The sequence below is a fragment of the Echinops telfairi genome, unplaced genomic scaffold (assembly GCF_000313985.2).
Source record: "Echinops telfairi isolate 266 unplaced genomic scaffold, ASM31398v2 ScPeMD7_443;HRSCAF=831, whole genome shotgun sequence".
NCBI classification, from domain to species: domain Eukaryota; kingdom Metazoa; phylum Chordata; class Mammalia; order Afrosoricida; family Tenrecidae; genus Echinops; species Echinops telfairi.
In genome coordinates this window covers 72822882-72841046 of record NW_022104341.1, presented here as the reverse complement: position 1 = coordinate 72841046, position 18165 = coordinate 72822882, and the positions used below count along the sequence as shown (strand labels likewise).

At 56.4% G+C, this 18165-nt stretch overlaps 1 protein-coding gene across 1 annotated transcript in view; it reads left to right on the top strand.

The window, feature by feature from the left end:
- The window catches only part of MROH7 (maestro heat like repeat family member 7), a 60181-nt gene that overhangs the window by 13731 nt on the left and 28285 nt on the right, over positions 1–18165 (top strand). The window contains exons 3-13 of the mRNA XM_004699645.2: positions 492–565; positions 3406–3486; positions 4356–4435; positions 4660–4789; positions 6811–6906; positions 7394–7498; positions 7695–7830; positions 11972–12084; positions 12300–12476; positions 12855–13009; positions 15516–15654. Coding sequence (XP_004699702.1) covers positions 492–565; positions 3406–3486; positions 4356–4435; positions 4660–4789; positions 6811–6906; positions 7394–7498; positions 7695–7830; positions 11972–12084; positions 12300–12476; positions 12855–13009; positions 15516–15654 — 1286 coding nt within the window. The remainder of the gene's footprint in view (positions 1–491; positions 566–3405; positions 3487–4355; positions 4436–4659; positions 4790–6810; positions 6907–7393; positions 7499–7694; positions 7831–11971; positions 12085–12299; positions 12477–12854; positions 13010–15515; positions 15655–18165) is intronic.

The window sequence follows — 18165 nt, the reverse complement described above, 5'->3', positions numbered from 1 at the left end:
TGGTAGCAACGTGGAATCAGCAACCTACGGGAAAGGGAGGGGTGCTTACAACCGGGGGCTGGCAAAACACCAGCTACCTACGTGCCACCAGGAAATGTTTCATTAGAAGTGGGACAGCCGTGGGAAGAAGGAAGTGGGGTGATACACAAGAGGGGCCTCACTGAGGAGTGGAGGCAAGCAGGGGCTGTCGAAGGGGAGCCCTCACAGCACACAGGCAGAGGCCCCGAGGGAGGGGGCTGGATGGGGACAGCGCGGAGGGGCGAGCCCTGGGAGAGGGGCCGGAGCGGCGGGCCAGCAGCATTGGCTCCGCTGGCCTTATTGTCCGTGAGCTCAGGCGAGGCGGCGTGAGCTCCTTTACACTTTTGAAACCCTCTCTGGCTGCGGGGACGGTGGGGATCGCGGGGCCCCTGCACGTAGCGGGTGGAGTGGGGACTCTGTACCCCATATCTTTCCCCACCCTCTTCTCTTCTCGGGGAAACCGGGGCTTGCAGGAGTCTTCGATGAGGTGCCCTCGTGCCTGATGAAGATACCTGTGAAGAGCAACGGCGGCAACAGCAGGGCTCTGGTAGGCCTCCCGCTCAGACCCCCGCTGCCTCGGCCGGGAATGCCCCGCTCCTGCAGGCCCCCACCCCACGGGTCATTCCCTGTTCTTCTGCCCTGCCGTTCTGTCCTCCAGTGCCCTCCCCACCATCGGACAGAGTAGGCTCTGCTTGGCCAGTCTTCTTTCTCGCCAGCCTCCCTCCCCTCAAGAATGGCCAGGATCTTAATGCGTCTCGTTCACAGCTCTGTCTTCACATCCGGAACAGGAGCCTGCACAACAGGTGTTCCGGAAGGTTCTTTGCCTGCCTGTCTGAATGGTGGAGGGGCTGGAAAGGGACAGAGAAGCTGGGCCGGTGTGGTGTGACGTTATAAGGTGGGGGTGGGGGCCAGCCCCCATCTACTAGTCTCAGGTTCAATAATGCACAATTGTACGGTTGATATAGATATAAAAGTCATGTGAGCATGGGAGGTAGAAGAGACATTACAATGCAGTCAGACACATCACGTGGTAGCATTGCTCACCTCAGCCCAGCTTGGTGGTCCACGTGGAGAGAGGGGGAAGGGAAGGAGGGCCAGGGAACCAGGGAGAGGAGGGGGGAAGAGGGGGGGAGCAACCAATGAGAGAGGAGGAGGAAGAGAGCCAGAGAGAGATCTAGTGCTGACCCAGGCCTATATACCTTTTGGGGGCGTGCCAGCCCACTAATTACAGGTAGAGACATGCGTCACAAGGGGGGGTTGCACTATAGGTTACACAGTAATGAGAGGGGGTGGTCTAGGGAAGTACACCACGCAATGAAGAGGAGGGATTGGGGTATACACGTGACAAGATGGGTGGATCCTAGATTCAGGATGGCAGCTTAACTTTGACCTGTTCCCTGGATCTCCAAAGGAACCATTATCAGTAGGGTGTAAACTCCTCCTACAGGAGCCTGTCCATTGTCCCCAGCAACAGGGAGCAGGGCCCCCTTCAGTTTGGCAACTGATTGCCCTCAGGGGAGATGCCTGCTAGCATCTACCTCCCCCCACAGGCCTGGTCTTTCCCAGGGCACAGTCAGTCCCAACCTCGGCTTGGCAGGCTGCAAGAGGTCAGAGAAGGCCAGTCTGGTGGGGCAGTGCAATGTGGGAGGGCCCGTGGAGGCAGACTGCACAGACCAGTGGCCGTGACTGTGCCAGAGCCCGGGCAAAACTGAAAGGTGGACAGAATTTGGAAACAGGGTCTCCACGCAGGACACAAGGGAGCCAGCACCAAGGGAATAAGAGGGAGGCAAGCGGTGGCCCCAGGCTGTGAGCTCCAGTCTCTGGGCAGTGCGAGGTGAGAGGTGGGGAGAGTGACAGGAGGAGACCCCACATTCGGGGAGCACCTGTCCTCATCCTCTGACATGCTCCTGTGGCCCTCTCACTCCTCCTCAGCAGCCTTCTTTCTGTTTCTCACACTGCCAATCTCCTTCCTGTCTCAGCACCTGTGTCCCTGCTGTTTCTCCTCTACCGTGAAGTGAGGCCTCTTTAGAGCGCACACAGCTCTGAGCGTGCCGCCTGCCCGGGGAGAGCTGATCCGGTCATTCAACCAGGTTTCACTGCCACCCCACTATGTGCCGTGCACGCTCTGCGCAGCATGGCGGACACAACAGGGAGCTCATCTGCCTCCTTCACGTTGGCTGGCTGCTCCGTGTCGCTCTGCTCACACGCCACCCCTTGGTCTCCCTCTCCTACCGCTCTGCTGCTCAAGTTCTCGGTTATTACCCAACAAACAACCTCAAAACTTAGAGCCTTCAAAGTCCACGCTGCCTGCTTGGAAGCATGGATTCGGGAAGTCTGACTTCTCGTGGTTCTGAGGCTGGCCAGGCTCGGTTGGTGGTTCTTCTGTGGTGTAGATGGAGCCCTCTGCTGGGGCCAGAGCGTCCAAGGTGGCTCTTCATCTCTCAGGTGTCTCTTGTGATTCCCCAGACCAGCCTGAGCTTCCTTGCAGCATGGCAGTGGCGTTCCAGGGGGAAGCGGAGGCAGCTACCAGTTGCCAGTCCCTTAAGGACTAGGCTGGGCACGGACACGGCATCACTTCCATCGCATCCGATTGATTAAAGTTGGCCGTAAACTGATTCCAGGTTTAAAAAGAGAAGAACTGGTCTCCATTTCTTCACAGGAGGAGTGGGGGGGAAACGTGTGGTTTTCTTTAACTCTCCACCTTCTCCATCGATGAGCTTCTTTTGTTACCTTTACTGCAGGAAGGTTTTTTTAAATCATTTTATTGGGGGCTCATACAATTCTTATCACAATCCACACATACATCCATTGTGTCAAGCACATATTTGTTGCCATCATCATTCTCAAAACATTTGCCTTCTACTTGAGTCCTTAATATCGGCTGCTCATTTTCCCCCTCCCTCCCCACTCCGCCCTCCCTCATAGGAAGGTATTTTTTTACTTCTGCCATAAGACAGCGGGAACTCATAGGCTGATAGGGTATCAGCTAATCCCTCGGGTCACAGAACGCCTTAACCTGACCAGCATGCACTACAAGGTCCTTCAGATGTGATGTTAATGGTGGGGTCTCGGGCTGGGACGCTGGGGCCTGCTTGTCTCACCGGCACCTGCCCCTTCTCCCCTAGTTGATTAGAGGTGGCTGCATTTGGCAGCCTCCGACACTTCACGCTCCAAATGCTGACCTGGAGGGATTATTCCCCCTCCCACCCCCAGGCACCCCAACTTTCCGTTGTGGTGGTTTTTCCTCCTGAGCCAGGGTCGTTGACTGGCGGCTGGGGAGAGACCAGTTGACTGTGTTGGGTGGTCCCTGGCGGGTGGTGTATCATTGACCCCGAGCGGTGGGCTCGGAGTGGCCCTCATTGATGACTGTCCTCTGCTCCCCTCGAGGTGGAGAATGTCCTTGTCCTCCAGAAGAATCAGACGCTGCTGGAAGTAGGAGAGAAGAAGATGATGATGATGAAGATGATGGTGTGGAAGTCCCATCCGGGTCGATGGCACCAATTGGGGGTGGGGGGAACGGGGAGGCTGGAGGCAGCCCGCTGAGGACACCCGTGCTGAGATCGGCAGAACACGGGATAGAGAGGCAGGAGGGACATCTGGACCCAAGCCCCAGGCCCAGCTTCCTGGGAGAGCCTGGACGAATCACTTCCTTTTTCTGAGCCCCGCCCTCATCTTCCAGGTGGGGTGCTAACTCCACCCCACTGGTTGTGGGCAGGCAAGCCCAATGGTTAACGAATGACAAAGCTCGTGTGCCCAATGTGAGGAGTCCTTATTTCATGTGTCCTTTTCCCCAGAAGCTCCCGAGAATTCCTGCATATCCCCGCCTCCCACTGCCCATTGGCTAGACACAGTCCCTGCTCAGTCGTCGGTTAGCAGGAGCTGGGCCAGGGAGAAAGACCGAAGTGCTCAGAATTATATTCGGCTTCCCTTAAAGGCAGGGGGCTGGGGTGGGGGGTGCGTGTGTGTTCTTGCCCTATATGCCTTCGTTTCACTAGCATTGCGTGAGCACCTGCTCTGTGTGGATCTGAGAGAAGTGGAAGTGAAGAGTTGTCAGCAGGACAACCGGGTACCCTACTTTGGGGCCAGACCTGCCCTCCTGCCACCAAGATGTCCACCCAATTCTTGTCCAGCCCTCCATGCCGGGTGCAGCTGATTGGGGTGTAGGGCATTTGAGTGTCCTCGAAATGTGGGTCCAGGTCGGTGAGCAGACCCTCCAGCTCCCCAGCTTCTGGAGACCTGGCAGGGTCTGGCACCACTGGGAGGAGGGTGGGGGACTGTGAGGTCAGGAACAGCCTTGCCCACCCTCTCCGCCCCTCTGGCTGGGGTTCCCGCTACAGAGGCAGATCCAAGAGGAGCCGCTGGATTCCCTGTCCAGCTCTGTCCGCCAGCAGGCCATGGAGACCCTGACCCAATTAAGGTGCCCACAGAGCCCCGCCCCCTTGCCCCAGGCTCTTCCTGCCCCTTCTGAGATCTCTCTTTGGCCCCTCCAGCACCTCGCCAGTTCCTCCTCAGCTTGGTCACAGCCAGGCCCACCCCTTCCCCATTTCCCTCCTCGCCTCCCACCGTGGCTTCTCCACCATGAGGGGACATGCCCTCACTGGATGCCCCCCCCCCCCCCCATGCCCTCTGTCTCTGCTCCAGCCACACACAGCCAGGCCTGGGCGTGCGGGAGAGGTCCGAGCTGGTGAGCGCCTGTGTCAGAAGTGTGTTCTCCCTGCCCTCCGTGCAGGCCATGCAGCAGAAAGATGAAGCCAAGGCGGAGGCCGTACAGGTGAGGCAGGCCTCAGGGCTGTGCCCTCACGGTCCTCCCAGGGAGGGGTGGAGGAGCAGAAGGGCCTTCCAGAGGGTCCGCCGGGACTGTAGACGCTACTCTCTGGCTGCCTGGCCCTGCAATTCTCCTCACCTCTCTTGGCCTGGGTATTGGGACCAGAAATGACTTCGGAACAGGCGGCCCCTGTCTGCTGCTGGGAAGATGTTGGTGTGGCCAGAACTGGGGATCGAGGACTCAGGAGGGGGCCATAACATAGAAAGACTGGTCTGGGTGGGGGGTTAGGGCTGAGGTTTGGAGAGGGCAGTCTGAAGAGGCTGGTATGAGCATCGCAAACTGCTGCAAGGCTGTCCTGAGAGAAGCAAGTGATCAGAGGACCCTTCGGGACAGGGGAGGGCTGGAGGAGGTCAAAGGAGAGCGCAGGTGGGGCATAGGCTGCCGGCAAACATTAACTGGGTGCCCAATGGGCTATGGGCCCATTCCGGCTCACAATGTTCTTAGGGTTCCTGAGGCTACTCGACTGGCGGTTTTGAATAGCTGACCGTGACTGGGGCAGCCCAGCGCTGAGTCCATGGTGCCCCCCAGGGCTCTTTTGGCGCCCACCTACTTCCTGCCACACTGGGGCAGGAGGTGGGACACCGACATTGCCAAAGACTCAGAGAAACAGAAGCAGAGTGGTAACCGTGGGGCATGGTCACTGGGACTAATCAGTATGGTGCGGTGAGGAGCATCCCTGGTGGGGTGGCGATTACGCATGCCACTGTGGATGGCGCGTGGCTGTCTGTCTGAACCCACCAGCGGCTTTGCAGGAGAAAGATGTACAGGGTTACAGCCTTGGAAGCTCTCTGGCCAGTTTTCAGCACCCTGTCCTAAAGGGTGGTGGTGAGCGGGAATCCACAGCGCTGGTTTGGAGAGGCTGTAGAGCCTGCAGGGGGTGGGGAGACAGCTAGCATTCCAGGCAGAGGGAGCATCCCGTGGACAGAGAGAACCTGGCGACTGCAGTGGGACACGATGGCAGTGTGTTTGGAGCCCAGAGGGAGAGGGTGGGAGTGGTGAGAAGTGATGCCACCAGCCTGTAGGGGACAGGCCACACAAGCAGTTGGAGAGCCCTAAGCTCCCGCAGAGCTCGCCTGAGAAACTCCCAGTGGGAGGCTCCTGTTGCAATACCAGACATGACCAGCAGGGGGGGAGTGCTGCACAGTGATTGGCAGCGCATGACCGGAAGGAGGAGGTAGTTGGTAGAGGAGACTTGCTTGGTGGTGGTTGTCATCCTGAGAACCGCGTTGGTTCCTGGTTTCGTGCACAGCCCGGACAATGAGATCCTGGAGGGACAGGCAAGAGGAAGACAGGCTCAAACCCAGCAATCAGCCTGTGTGCTTATAATGCCTGTAGCTTCCTAAGAGCATTCTTGGATGGTGCTCTTTTCAGTCCATGGGATGAGGAGCCTAGAACCTCAGGAGAGGGATGGCTTCCTAAGGGAGCTCACCTGGAAAATCTCTTTGGGTCTGCACGGTATTAAAAGAAGCAGAGCGCGCTCTCATGGAGAAAAAGAAAAGACAAGGCTGGCCTTCCTATTTGTTTAGCTCTTGTCATTCTTGACCGCATTCCATCCATCCTCTCCCCTGCTCCTGGTGGTCTGGCACTTTTTTGGCTGTGTGACCTTGGGCAAGTGTCCACTCATTCATGAACGGGGGGAAAACAATATGGAGACGAACTGATGTGGTTGTGAAACTAGCTCAGCAGTTCCGCGTCTGACCTGGCACATGCTGGGCTCTGCTTCCACCCCTTCAGAGTTGAGAGAGCAGGGCGAATTCTTACCAATTCCCCAAGAAGGAAATCGTAACAGTGGAAGGAATACTTTGCCCAAGATCACCTGTTGGTCAGTCTCAGAGCCAGCGCCAGAAAACAGCTCTCCTGACTGAAAACCCTCTTCTCCTGTGACCTGTGCCAGGGCTCCCCTGAGGCTGGGGTCTGCTCCAGGAGACTCCCCCACCCCAGTGATTTTGTCTTCCTCCTGCCCACAGACACTCTATGGCCAGACCCTGAATGCCCTGCAGACCCTGCTCAATGCCCTCTTCATTGAGGACCCGACGCCTGCTGGGTTAAAGAGCATCCTTGAGGTACAGCGCAGGGAGGGGAGCAGGGCAGGGAGAGAGGGATTTGCGCAGGGGTAGTGGGGGTGGGACCCAGGAAAAAGTGATTCGACTTTAGTATGCTGTCTTGTGCCAACGTTCTGCCTCCCCATCCCTCTTATGGTCCTTACTCCAGGCCTGTGCCTCTTCAAATCTCTCTCTCTGCCCCAACCATCCTGCTACAGATACCCCCATCCTGCTCTCTCACTTTGCTCTCCTCTGGGATTCTCTTATCTCCTTGACCCCAACTCTCATCTCTTCCCATTGACCCAGTCCTCCCTCCTGTTTGCCAGTCCTGTCCTCAGTGTCTGAGCCCTCACCCCCTAAGCTCTGAGAAGAGGGTGAGGGCCGTGGTCAGTCACGTCTTGCTCTCTGTGTGCGCTTCCTGTTGATTGGCAAAGGCTGGCCTTTCTGCCCTGGAAGCAGGGACTGTATCCAGCCGGTAGCACTGAGTCCTTCCCTGCTGTCCCCACAGCCCCTGGGACCCTGGATGAACTCCGGGAAGACCCACGAGAGAGCGCGGGCCGTGAACAGCAATGTCTCCGTCTTGAACCACACTCTCCTGACGGTGCCTCTCTTTGTGAGTGGCCCCCGGGAGGGCGGGCATTCCTGGGGACGCTCTGAGCTCAGAGGGAGGCTGTGCTTCTATCCAGGGCTGCTGGCTCTCCCCCTCCTTTATCTGCTCTCAGGGCTAGACCATCCAGCTAGGTTCCCTGTTTACTATATAGCATTACTGAACCTATAAGGTGCCATCTCTACGCTTCTGACACAAACAGATGTCCTCTGGGTTCCCGACGCTGGGGCTTCTGCTGGGAAGGCTCATTCTTCGAGTGGGAGATCCTGACGAGGAGATTGGCCGGGCAGCTCTGGACGGCATCATCATCCTTTACACCCTCTTAGAACTCCAAAAGCGTAAGCCTCCCTTCGTGCTTCTGAGGGCCAGCTTCACAGTGGACAGACCGCGGGAACTGGGGAAAGGCGGGCTGACAGGATATGGAGGGGATGAGCACAGGGTCACCTGGGGCCTGAGACTGCCGGTGTGACGTCTGAGTCACCACAGAACCAGCACCAGAATGGATGGACCTCAGGTCTTTGTTTCTCCCCAAACCATTGAATCGGGAGCTAGCGCAGACATCCTGCCAATCCGTAGTTCAGTCATCTCAAGCAGTGCTCTACAATGGCCACCAAACTCAGCTTCCAAACATTTTCCTCCTCCTCGAATTCTTGATACCAGCCCCCCCTTAAACGCCCCCCACCTCCTCCACCATTCCCCTCAAGAACCCTTATTCTAGTTGTCGCTACAGAATCCCCTATCCTGGGTTTCATATACGAAAAGCCCGCAACAGAATCAAGACGGCTATCAACAATGACAGAGTACAGCAGAAGTAGACCCACATTTGAGGAAAGCAAAACACCACACAGGAAGTATTAAACACCAGATCAAGCCCAAAGTGTATCAGGAGGGAGAGCCAGTGACACGGTTTTATAGCCATTGGAGTCCGATTTGTCCTTTTAATCTACTACAGTCGTCTCTCCACGATGGTCTGTCTGACGGCCAGGTTATTTCCGTTCTTCAATTATGCCAGAGGGAAATCACCTGAGGCTTATTCCCTGTGTGGATCCTGCACATGTATGTTGGGCTTCCACTGTCACCCAAAGTCTTCTGCACACAGAATCTCACAATTTAAGCTCTGATACTATTCCCTCCTTTAAATTTGAATCATATTATTGATAATCCTTGGATATTGGGGTGTTTTTTCCATGTGGACTTAGTCTCATTTAGATGGCTGCTTGTTTGAAAACAAGCCTTTCAGACCCCAGACATTATTCTTTCTGACATCCAGTCACCATTTGAAAGCATTAGCCCCAAACGAGGTTCTAGGAATGGATGGGACACCAACTGAACCAGCTGCAACAAGCTGAGGAAGCACTGGAAGCACCTACTCGTCTTGGACAACTGAGCGGAAGAGATCCATAGTTGTACCCATTCCAAAGAAAGCTGACCCAAGAGAGTGCTCAAGTTACAGCACAATATCACTATATCACGTGCACATAAGATCTTGCTGAAGATCGTCAACAGCAGTGGCAGCAGTGCATTGACAAGGGGCTGTCGGAGGTTCGGCTGGATTCAGAAGAGGACGTGGAACAAGGGATATATCGTTGCTGATCTCAGATGGCTCAAAGAAGAGAATACCAGAAAGATGTTTACTTCTGTTTTATTGACCATGCCAAGGCATTTAACTACCTGGATTATGCCAAATTGTGGATAACTTTGAGAAGAATGGTGTGTTAGTCTGGGTAGACTAGAGAAACAAATTCATAAGCATGTATAAGTATATAAGAAAAAGGTTTATATACAAGAGCAATTGAATATTGAGAAAACATCACAGCCCAGTCCAGATCAAGTCCACAGGTCCGACAGTAGCCCATATGTCTGATACCAATGTATAAAGTCCTCTTCAGACTCATGAAACACATACAATGACACCGAATGCAGGAAGATCACGGGCCAGTGGGTGGGAGGTCTTGTGGATCCAGTAGCATTGTAGGCATCTCGGTGCTGGCCTGGGTCTCCACGTAGCTTCTCCAGCAGCATTAGCGTAGTTCCATGTGTCTTGTCAGCTGCAATGTCTCCCAGGGAGTCAGCCGAAAGAGAGAGTCTCCCGCCTCCAGAGAGGAATACAGGAATTCCCAGAATCCTCAGGAGAAGGCCATGCCCACACAGAGGCCTCATTGGCTATGACCTGATTGACAGGCCAGACTCCACCCCTTCACTCGTAATCCTTTCAAATTGACAACAGATTATGTAACTACCACAAATGGGAATTCCAGAACGTTTGATTTTGCACATGAGCAACTTGTACATGGATCAAAGGCAGTTCTGGAAGTGGAACATGGGGATCCTGCATGGTTTGAAATCGAGAAAGTTGTGTGACAGAGTTGTAACCTTTCACCATACTTATTCAATCTGTGTGCTGAGCAGATCATCAGAGAAGCTGAATTAAAGGAAGAATATGGCATCAGGATTGGAGGAAGGCTCATTAACCACCTGCGACATCCAGATGACACCACCTTGCTTGCTGAAAGTGAGGAGGACTTGAAGCACTTGCTGATGAAAATCAAAGATTTCAGCATGGATTACAACTCAATGTCAAGAAGAGCAAAATCTTCACAACTAGACCAATAGGTAATAATATCATCATAAATGGAGAAAAGGTTGAAATTGTCGAGGATTTTGTCTTACTTGAATCCACAATCAATGCTCATGGAAGCAGCCGTCCAGAGATCAAAGATGCATTGCATTAGGTAAATCTGTTGCACAAGATGCCTTTAGAGTGTTGAAAAGCAATGATGTTACTTTGAGGACTAAGGTGGGCCTGACCCAAGCCATAGTATGTGCATGTGAAAGGTGAACATTCAATAAAGAAGACCAAGGAAGAATCGGTGCATTGGCATTCTGGTGCTGGAGAAGAACACTGAGAGTACCATGGACCACCAAAAGGACAAACAGGTCTGTCTTGGAGAGAATGCTCGTTAGAGGCAAGGATGGCAAGACTTTGACTCACCTACTTCGGACATGTTGTCAGGAGAGTCCAGCCCCTGGAGCAGCGGTTCTCAACCGGTGGGTCATGACCCCTTTGGCGGTCGAATGACCCTTTCACAGAGGTCGCCCGATTCATAACAGTGGCAAAATGACAGTGATGAAATAGCAACATAAACAATGTTATGGTTGGTGGGGGGGGGGGGGGTCACCACAACATGAGGAACTGTAGTAAAGGGTCGCGGCATGGGGAAGGCTGAGAACACGGCCCTAGAGAAAGACGTCATGTTTGGTTAAGTAGAGGGTAAGCAAAAGGAGGAGCCCTGACAAGATGGATTGGTACAGTGGCTGCGACAATGGGCTCAAGTATCGGGATAGTTATGAGGAGGGTGCAGGACCAGGCAGGGTTTCCTTCTGCTGTGCCCAGGCGCGTGACGAGAACCGGCTCAATGGCCGGCGTCTGTGGCAGTTCCGTAATTGCCTGTCAACTTGAGGGAAGGGGTGGAGTCTAGCCTGTCAAGCAGGTCATAGCAATGATACCGCTAATGGGCTTCTCCTGAGGATTCTGGGAATTCCCATCTTCCTCCCTGGGGCCGAGACACACACGCTTTCTGCTCCACATTCTGTTGACCTGTCACATAGAGCTATGCTGATGGCAGCCAGCCCTGGAGCTGGAGGAGCCACATGGAGAGCGGTGCCAGCAATGAGATGCTTCCACAAGACTTTCCACCCACTGGTCTGTGATCTTCTTGCTCCCAGCATCATTGCGTGTGCTGCGTGAGTCTGTAGAAGAAGTTATGGACTACTATCAGACATATGGGCTAATATCGGACTTATGGACTTGATCTGGACTGGGCCAGGATGTTTTCTTAATATATAATTACTCTTGGCGATAAAGCTCTTTCCTATACATATGAGTCTCCCTGGATTTGTTTCTCTAGTCTACCCAGACTGACATAGCACCTAACAATGACAGCAGCACAGTTGGGACCTGCTTATACTAAAATTCAACCATTGCTTCTCTGAATTCAAATGTAACTGGACATGTCATATTTTATCTTGCAAGTGTAGCTCAAACGCACAGTGTTAGAGTCTCAAGGAATGAGGTAGTTTGTCTAATCGCCCCCCTCCTCCCCAACTATAGGGAGCACTGAACCCTGAGTCTGCCAGATCCTAGACCTCAAAATCTTTCCCTTTTCCAACAATCCCCACCCTTGGTCCCTAAGATCACACTGTCTCAAGGGATTTTTGGTCCCTGGGTCTTGTATAACTGAGGAGATGCGGGTAGACCCCAGGCCCTGAAACGTGTTTCCTTCATCTTGTCTACCCCGCTGAACTCTGTCCATGGGGAAACCATGTCCTTTTGACCTTGAATGGCTGACTATTGTCTTGTGGGGCTGAGTGCAATTCCAGCCAGATGGGAAGGGTCAGGGCCCGGGTCTGGGGACCCAGCTGACTCGACGACGGGATATGTCAGCCTGGTGTGAGCTTGAGTTCTGCTCCTTCCTGAAGGAGCCAGGAACAAGGAGGAGACCAACAAGAAGGAGCTCTATGAGAGCAACAAGCGCTTCCTGGGGCCCTACAATGCCACCAGCCCGTGCCAGAACATCCTGCGCGTGATTGCTGTGAGTGCCCGCTGCCCAGCGCCTCCCCTGGCCTTCCCACCACCTGAGGGCCTCCTCCCCTTTCCTCTGCTCCACAAGCTCCCGCCCGCCCCGTGGGGACCACAGAACCTCATCTTCTGCAGCCATCCCTCCCATGGACAGAGCCCCTCGGGGTCTGTGGGTCTGGGTCTTGGTGTTGCTCCAGCTGAGTCAGCATCTCTGCACCTTTATCTCAGGAATTTGGGGAATTCCTGGGGCCCCAGCAGGTGAAGGACTTGCTGCTGGCAGCCCTGGAAGGGCTGACAAGTATCTCAGACATCCTTGGGAAGGGCTCCGGAGAAAGGATGCAGCTGGCCTCGGAGGTCACCCTCAGCTCCGTGCTGGAGTGGTACAGGCACCGGGCGCTGGAGGTGGTAAGGCTCCCTGGGGGGCAGGGGTAAGGCTGTCTCTGGGCTCTGGGAGACCCTCCGGGGCCTGCCTGTCACTCTGCCCAGCCTTCTCGTGTTTGGACAAGGAGGACAGTGGAGGAGGGGTAGTATCTGAGTTCTGGGAACCCCCAGAACTGCTCCCCTCCCCAAAGAGAAAGCCGCCTGATCTGGCGTGAGCGAGGAGTCCAGCGGTCTCAGCCCATGGCAGGAGGCATTGTGCTGCATGCTCCCCCCACCCCCAGCTCCCCCTTATACTCCTCCCTCTTGCCCACCTCCCCTGTCTCTCACATCCTCTCTCCGTCTCACCCTCACCCCTCATGTCTCCCCTGGCTTCTCTGTCCCCTCCCACCTTCTGTGCCCTAGATCCCGGAAATCATGCAGGGTATCTACGTGAAGCTGAGCCACATCCAGGAGCCGCGTGCCCGCGAGGTGGCCCTGCTGCCCGTCTCCCTCCTGGCCAGCTCCTTCATGACCGAGGTGGTGGTGGCTCTGCTGATGTGCCCCCTTCCACTGGACAGGTACCAACCAGGGGTTAGGAGACCCTCTGCTGTTCCCCTGCCCTCTCGGACAGCCTTTCCTCAGGAGCACTATGGCTGAGGGCTGCCTCATGCTGGGCACGTAGTGCATTCTCCATTCTCACAACAACCCCATTCCACAGGCGGGGAAACTGAGGCTCTGGGGCAGTGAGCAAGCAGGACCTGAACCAGACCTTGGAGCCGGATGGTCTGCAAGCCTAGAGTTCTTTAACAACACTAGCAAAAGCAGGCGGGGACCCGGGTGGTGGAGTGGGTACACGCTGGGCTGCTAACCCAAGGTCAGCAGTTTGAAACCACCGGCAGCTCTGCGAGAGAAAGAGGAGGCTTCCTGTTCCCATAACGATGTACAGTCTTAAAAAGACACCAAGGAAGGTGCTCCTCTGTCCCACAGGTCCCCAAGAGTTGGAATCAACTCAGGGCAGTGAAATTTGGTTTGGGGTGTGGGGTTTTCCCTGACTCATCCTCCAGCCGCTGTGTGGTCTTGGGTAGCTGCTAGCCTTCTCTGGACGTCAGTGTTTCCCCCACAGTCAAAAGGCAGAACTATCCCTGCATCCCGACTTGGGGGTGGGGGCTGAGTGCCAGGTGGGTGCAAGAGGACAGACACGTCTTGCTCACGTTCTGATGGGCAGAGGGGGCCTGAGTCAGAGGGGTGAGCTCGTGGGCACCACGGCCAGGTGCTCTGTGAATGGATAGGTGGGGCATTGTGAGTTGCTGTTGTTAACTGCTGTCGTGTTCCGACTCGAGTCGGACGCGTGTGCATCAGCATAGAGCAGCTCCACAGGGATCTCTTAGCGGTCATGTCCAATGAAGCCCATTACTGGGCCCTTTCTTCCTGAGCACCTCTGGGTGCCTTTGGTTGAGCAGTCAAACACAGTCGCTTGAAGAGAAAAAATTGTCCAGAGCTGAGCGAATGGGGTATGCTTCCAGCAAGGAGAGCTACCGTATCTCAAGCCTAAGTTACCAGGGCGGTGAGGGCCAGGCTGGCACCTGCCCCACCAGGGGGATGGAACCCTTGCTGCCTGGGTCTGCCAGTTGGTCTCTCAGGCCTCCCAGCGCTCGCTCGTGGGCTGGGCTGGGAGCAGGTGCTGCCCCAGGCACCCAGGAACCAGTTTCTCTCAGATTCACTGCCCAGGCCTCCCCGCCGGCGTCCCCACTGGGACCAGCCAGTTGCACAAGTCACTGCACCCGGGGAGCTCCTCGGGGTGGCGTCCCCACCAGTTCTTACAGTGTATTTATAATTCCTTCCAGACCAGACCAGTGACCAGCCAGGCCATTTTTACCATATGCAGCGTTGCCTAGCAACATAGTTAACACACTCTCTTTATCAGGTTTCCTGGGAAACGGAGGGGGGCTGTGCCTGGCAGGTTCAAAGTCTCAGGCCTGAAGGGGGAAAGGTTTCTGTTAACTCTTTACCACACAGGCCCAATGATGCAGAACAAGAGCTGCCTCCAGGCCCCAGCGGGCTGGGCTGCAGGGCGCGTGAGAAAGAGCGGGCTTTGAGGACATTAAAAGCCAAATCCTAACAAGCCCTGACCATTGCCGTGGGGTCAGTTCTGAGCAGAACTGTGCCCCCAGGCTGTGAGCCGTAGGAAGCCGTTGGCCAGGTGTTTCTTCCAGGGCCCGCTGGGTGGATCCCGAGAGCCAACCTTTTTGCTAGCGTTTAACCAAATGTGTCCTCCGAGACACATTTGGCCGTCATTCCTGGTCAGAGCTTGACTCTGTGGCTCATCAGCTCTGTGGCCTTGGACGGGGGACTTCTGCTCTCAGAGCCTCGGTCCCACATCTGTCAGATGGCAGTACCAACCCTCGCTCCCAGGGTCGTGAGCACCCGTGACCTTGTATAGACGTCTGCACCCGCAGAGGGCTGGCCCGCCCATTCAGCGAACACGCAATGAGTATTTGCTCAGGGGATCCGCTGTGCGGCGGGCTTCCGAGGGGTTGTGGGAGACGTCCGCCATCGCTTTATGTGAACAGCTTTCCGGGCACTTTGTCCAGGCGGCCTACAGTCCAGTAGTTCCACCCCATGGACCAGTGCAACCAGGACCAGTCACCTCGAGAGCATCTTCCTCTTCCTTGTCCTGGCTGTTAGTCGTGGGATCACTGCCTTTCAAATCGTGGCAAGATGATCCACAGCACACGGGCTCTGGTCCCACAGCCTCGCGTGTAGAATTCAGTGCCATCAATGATGCTCTTCGGGCTGCGCGACTGTCACGGGGGTCCCTTTCCAAATGACTCTGCGTCCCCTGTCTTTGAAATCCATTTCCCACACACGGTCAGAAGGCCCCTCATCTGTAAGCACCTGGGAAATTATGCTTTCCATCACTGGTAGCACCCCGCTTCCTGGGAGTGCTTCCCGGACCATTCCTGGCTGGCCTGCCCATGGCTGTCGTGACAGATGGCAGCTTCTCGTAGCCCTCCCCAAACCCGTGGGGGCAGGGTGGGGCCCCTGCCCTGGCCGATACTGACCGCCCCTCCCGTGGCCTCTCAGCAACGGAGCAGAGATGTGGCGGCAGCTGATCCTGCGCAAGCCCAGCTGTGACGTCCAAGACCTCCTGGATCTGCTCCTGACCAGCCTGAAGGAGAAGCCTGTCACCAAGAAGGGCCGGGCCTCCATCGTGCCCTTAGCGGTGAGGACCCACCCCCACCTCTGCCTGTACCAGCCCTTCCCCTCTCCTCCCATCCCGCTACCACGCTCAGCACGCCCTGCTTCGGCTTGGGGTGGCTAACTCTGTGGCCTTATGCCAGCCTCTGTCCACCTACTGGGCAGTCATGGCAGCCTGGGCTGTGGCAGCAGAACCACCTGGGAGTCACAGCCCTGAATCTGACTCTCCTGGCCGCCTCTCCTCCCGTAGTGCACATCAGCCCCACGTGAGAAGGCCCCTTCATTTGGGAAACATGAAATGGCTCAGTCACTGAAGTGCGTCTGTCTGGGGTCACAGAGGCCGGAGGCCGCTCTGATTGTGGGATGCTGGCTGACAGTCCGGTGGGAGAGGCGGGGAGAGCCAGGAAGGTAGCCGGGGCCTGATGCAGGTGGACGAGAAGGATGGGTTTCTCTCTGCCTCCACCACCACCCTGGCCCCAGCCAGCCGGAGGACAGCCCTCCCTTCCCCTCCCCTCCAATCCTGACCTCTTTCCGTCCGGCTGAGTGTGACGCAGGGTGACTCTGAGCATGCCCAGCAGAACTGCTCCATAGGGTTTTCCAGAAACAGATGGCTGGGCCTGCCTGCTAAAGCACCTCTAGTGGGTTTGAAGCAGTAACCTTGCTATTGGTAGGTAAGCACTGAATTAGTTGTGCCATCCAAGGAGGCCTTCTGATCTGCACCCCAGCCAGAAAACCCCGGGAGAAACACGCAGGGGTTCTCACTCCCCTCCGTGGCTCCCTGGTGTCCTTGAGGGTAGCGCGGCCTCCTGTCCGGGCGGAGGGGCCTGTACCCCTCACCAGCCGCACCCCACTCCCCGGTCCCCGTGCCTGCTCTTTGTCCCCCGACGCCCCACCGCAGGTGCGGTTTCCTCTGTCTCCAAGGCTCTCCCTGGACTTCCTCCACTCACACCGACAGCCCCCAGTTCTCAGCTCAAACACCCCAACTTCTCCCACCCGGTCACATCTCTGCATGACACCTTCCCACGACACACACTCCGTCGTGGGAGAGCTGACTCCAGGTGTAATTTGACAACAGGGTGGGCAACCCTTAGAGCTACGTGCGGGCATGTGTCTGTGCCCGTCTGGGCTACCATGTGTGCCCAGGGCCCAGCAGACACCTGGCACAGAGCTGTGTGAGGAGCTGCCCAGTCCATTCTAATTCAGAGCGACGCAGAGCACAACAGAGCAAGACGCGGCCCGGTGGCGCCGTCCTCCCCTTTGTGAAGTGGGAGCTCACGGTGGCAGGCACACTGCCCACCCGGCTGAGGAGGGGCCGCCTCTTTTCCGCTGGCCCTGGTTTTACCAACCATGACGTCCTAGTCCTGATCCCAAGTCCAAAGTCCGGGAGATGAAGTCTTCTGAGGAGGAGCCCGGCTGGGCTTCCTTCAAGTCAGGCCACGCTCCCCCGGCCCAGCGTGCAAACGCGCCTGCCCCTCTTTGCCCGGCACATGCACACGGGGTGGTTGGGAACACCACGGCTTGGGCCAGGTGCCCTTCAGTCCTCAGACTGACACCTTTGATCTTGAACCCCTTAAAGAGGTCTTGTGCAAAGGCCCCTTTCCTGGCATACGCAAAACCAAGCTCGCTGCCATCCGGTTGCGTGGGCGCCGGCCGACTCACAGTGACTCGGTAGGGCAGGGCAAAACTGCCCCGGCGAGTTTCCAAAACCGGGACTCTTGACAGGAGTAGAAAGCCCGTGTTTCTCCCGAGGAGCGGCTGGTGGTTTCAAACTGCTGGCCTGGCAGCTGGCAGCCCAACGCACAACCCTGACACCACCACAGCCGGGCGCACAAAAGGCACCAGGCTTTGTTGTTGTTGGACTGATGTATTTATTCAAGAAATATGAGCCTGCCGGGCACACACACAGGTTGTGGAGATTCGTCAGAGAGCAAGACATCCTGATAGCGGAAGAAATAAATAGAAGTAGGTGGTGGCCAGAGGGGGAGGCGGTGGTATCATCCGGTCAGCAGAGGGCATGCTGCTCAGAGACAGCCCCGTCTCACCCAGCGTCACCCAGCATCACACAGCGGGGCGGGACCCTGACTCCGATCTCTCACTGCCCAGCCCCAGGCTTCCTGGCCATCTCTCCCCAACTGTGCCCTGTGCAGTGTCTGGTCATCCCGCCCTGATGTGGGCATGAGCCATTCCTCCTTCAGGACTGTGTGCGGCCGGGGCCAGGCTGGGCCGGATGGCTGTCCGGGGCACTGCTGCTGCCGTCTGCACACAACAACCCGGAGACTCCGCTGACCCAGCCTGTGCTCCGTGGACAGAGTCGGCCTCTCTCCAGCCTCAGTGGGCAGTGCTGTCACATGGGGGCGGTGGTGATGGAAGATGAGATGACTCATGCCTGGTGGAGCGGACCCAGCAGTTAAGAAGCACACGCGGACAGAGTCTGTGCCCGTTTGGGCTCCCATGGTGTGTGCCGAGCTTGCGCAGTGCACATGGTACAGCCCACTGGCACTCCCTGCTCTCCGCCAGCCCCCACCCTCCCACCCCC